General features: G+C 49.3%; 1 protein-coding gene across 1 annotated transcript in view; it reads right to left on the reverse strand.

Annotated features, from left to right (window-relative positions):
* Positions 1 to 790: 790 nt before the first annotated feature.
* The window catches only part of LOC102255166 (C-X-C chemokine receptor type 2-like), a 1,781-nt gene continuing 856 nt past the window's right edge, over positions 791 to 1,715 (reverse strand). The window contains 2 exon segments of the mRNA XM_014531027.1: positions 791 to 1,157; positions 1,160 to 1,287. Coding sequence (XP_014386513.1) covers positions 808 to 1,157; positions 1,160 to 1,287 — 478 coding nt within the window. The 3' untranslated portion in view covers positions 791 to 807.

Here is a 1,715-nt window from a genome sequence, read left to right on the forward strand (position 1 = left end):
GTTTGAAGACAGTTCTGACACCACCCCTCTCCTTATTGCTATTTGATTCCCTCTTCTCAATTACTAATGAGGCCAAGCGTCTTCTCAAATGTGTATTTCTATTTCCCCAGGTCCAATATTAACTTACTGAAGCCCCTGATGAAGTTGTCTTTGGGATGGAGGAAGTTGAGCATTCGGGGATACAGTAGGGAAGGTGGGAAGAGGATTCAGGGATGGAAGGAGAAGAAAGGGAGATTCCCAGGGCCAGTTCCCAGCCTTCCTTCCTGGATTCTTTCTGCATTCTTCTATCATCTCCTCTTAGTCAAATCCAGCTCTTAGGGATTGAGCCCCTAACTCCTTCCTCACCATCCTATTTGGAGAGTCTCAAGCTAAGGCAGGCAGAAGCACCTCCATCCTGGTCCTGGAAGAGCATCTTAGACAATACTCTAGAGAGGATGGTGATGGCTTTTTCTTCCAGCCACTAACTGGACTAAATAGCAGTGGCTACTGTTGTAGTCACTAACCCACCCTAGCCATTCACTCTATTTCTGACACTTCTCCCTGAGACTCACCAACCCCCACATTCATCCCATTCCTAACCCTCCTTCCATATCTGCTCCCAATGCCATCTTGAACCTCCCTAAATCTCACTCACATCATTGCCAACCTTTCCCTATTTCTGAATCTCTCCCTATACTCTGACCCTCCACCTTATCCCAAGTTGCCACACCATCCCTGGCTCCCCCCTTTGACTCTAACCTCAACCCTGACCCTAATCCCAACCTTGATCTAAATCCCATTCCTAAATCCCCTCCAGCAGCGAGGGTCTTAGAGGATAGTAGAAGTGTTCCTTGAAGAAGATCCAACAAAGTAAGACCTGCTCTCCTTGGCCAAGAATTCCTTGCTGATCAGGCCATGGATGGCCATGATCTTGAGGAGTCCATGGCAAAACTTCTGACCAATGAAGGCGTAGATGAGGGGATTGAGGCAGCTGTGAAGGAAGCCCAGAATCTCGGTGGCATCCAGGGCCCGACCAATGTCATTTCGGCGACCACAGCTATCCTTGATCATCCCGATCCTCAGAAGGGTGTCTGACAACAGGACCAGGTTGTAGGGCAGCCAGCAGAGCAGGAAGACAAGCACGACAGCAAAGATGACCCGCATGGCCCGGTGCTTTGCCCTATGTGGGCCTGAAACAGTGTGCACAGGGTGAGCCCATAGCAGAACAGCATGACCAGCAGTGGCAGAAGGAAGCCAATGGTCTGGGGCAGGGCCCGCATCACCATGCACCATTTAGTTGAATTGTCACTCAGGTCTGCCGGAAGCCAGTCCATCCTTGCTGCTTGACACCGTCGCTGCAGGGAAGAAACATCTGCACAGCATATGTTTCAAGGGACCTGGCGTATATGGCATACTGTTCTTAATACAGTGGGGCCTTGACTTACGAGTTTAATTCGTTTTGTGATGGAGTTCATAACTCAAATTACTCGTATGTCAAATCACTGTGACGTTCGCTGCGCCAACTAGTGGTGGGGTATCTGAAGCTGGCTCGTAACCCAAATTTTTTTGAGCTTGCAACTCAAAGCAAAAAATCAGCCGAGAGATGGCTCGTGTCTCAAAAAAACTCGTTAGTCGGGACACTCGTAAGTCAAGGCCCCACTGTATGTTTGCTTCCCTTCTTAGCGCTACGTGTTTTAACCAAGGTCACCTCTCCGAGAAAGGTTGTTTTCCCAGGT

This window comes from Myotis brandtii, unplaced genomic scaffold (assembly GCF_000412655.1).
Source record: "Myotis brandtii unplaced genomic scaffold, ASM41265v1 scaffold79, whole genome shotgun sequence".
In the NCBI taxonomy this organism is placed as follows: Eukaryota; Metazoa; Chordata; class Mammalia; order Chiroptera; family Vespertilionidae; genus Myotis; species Myotis brandtii.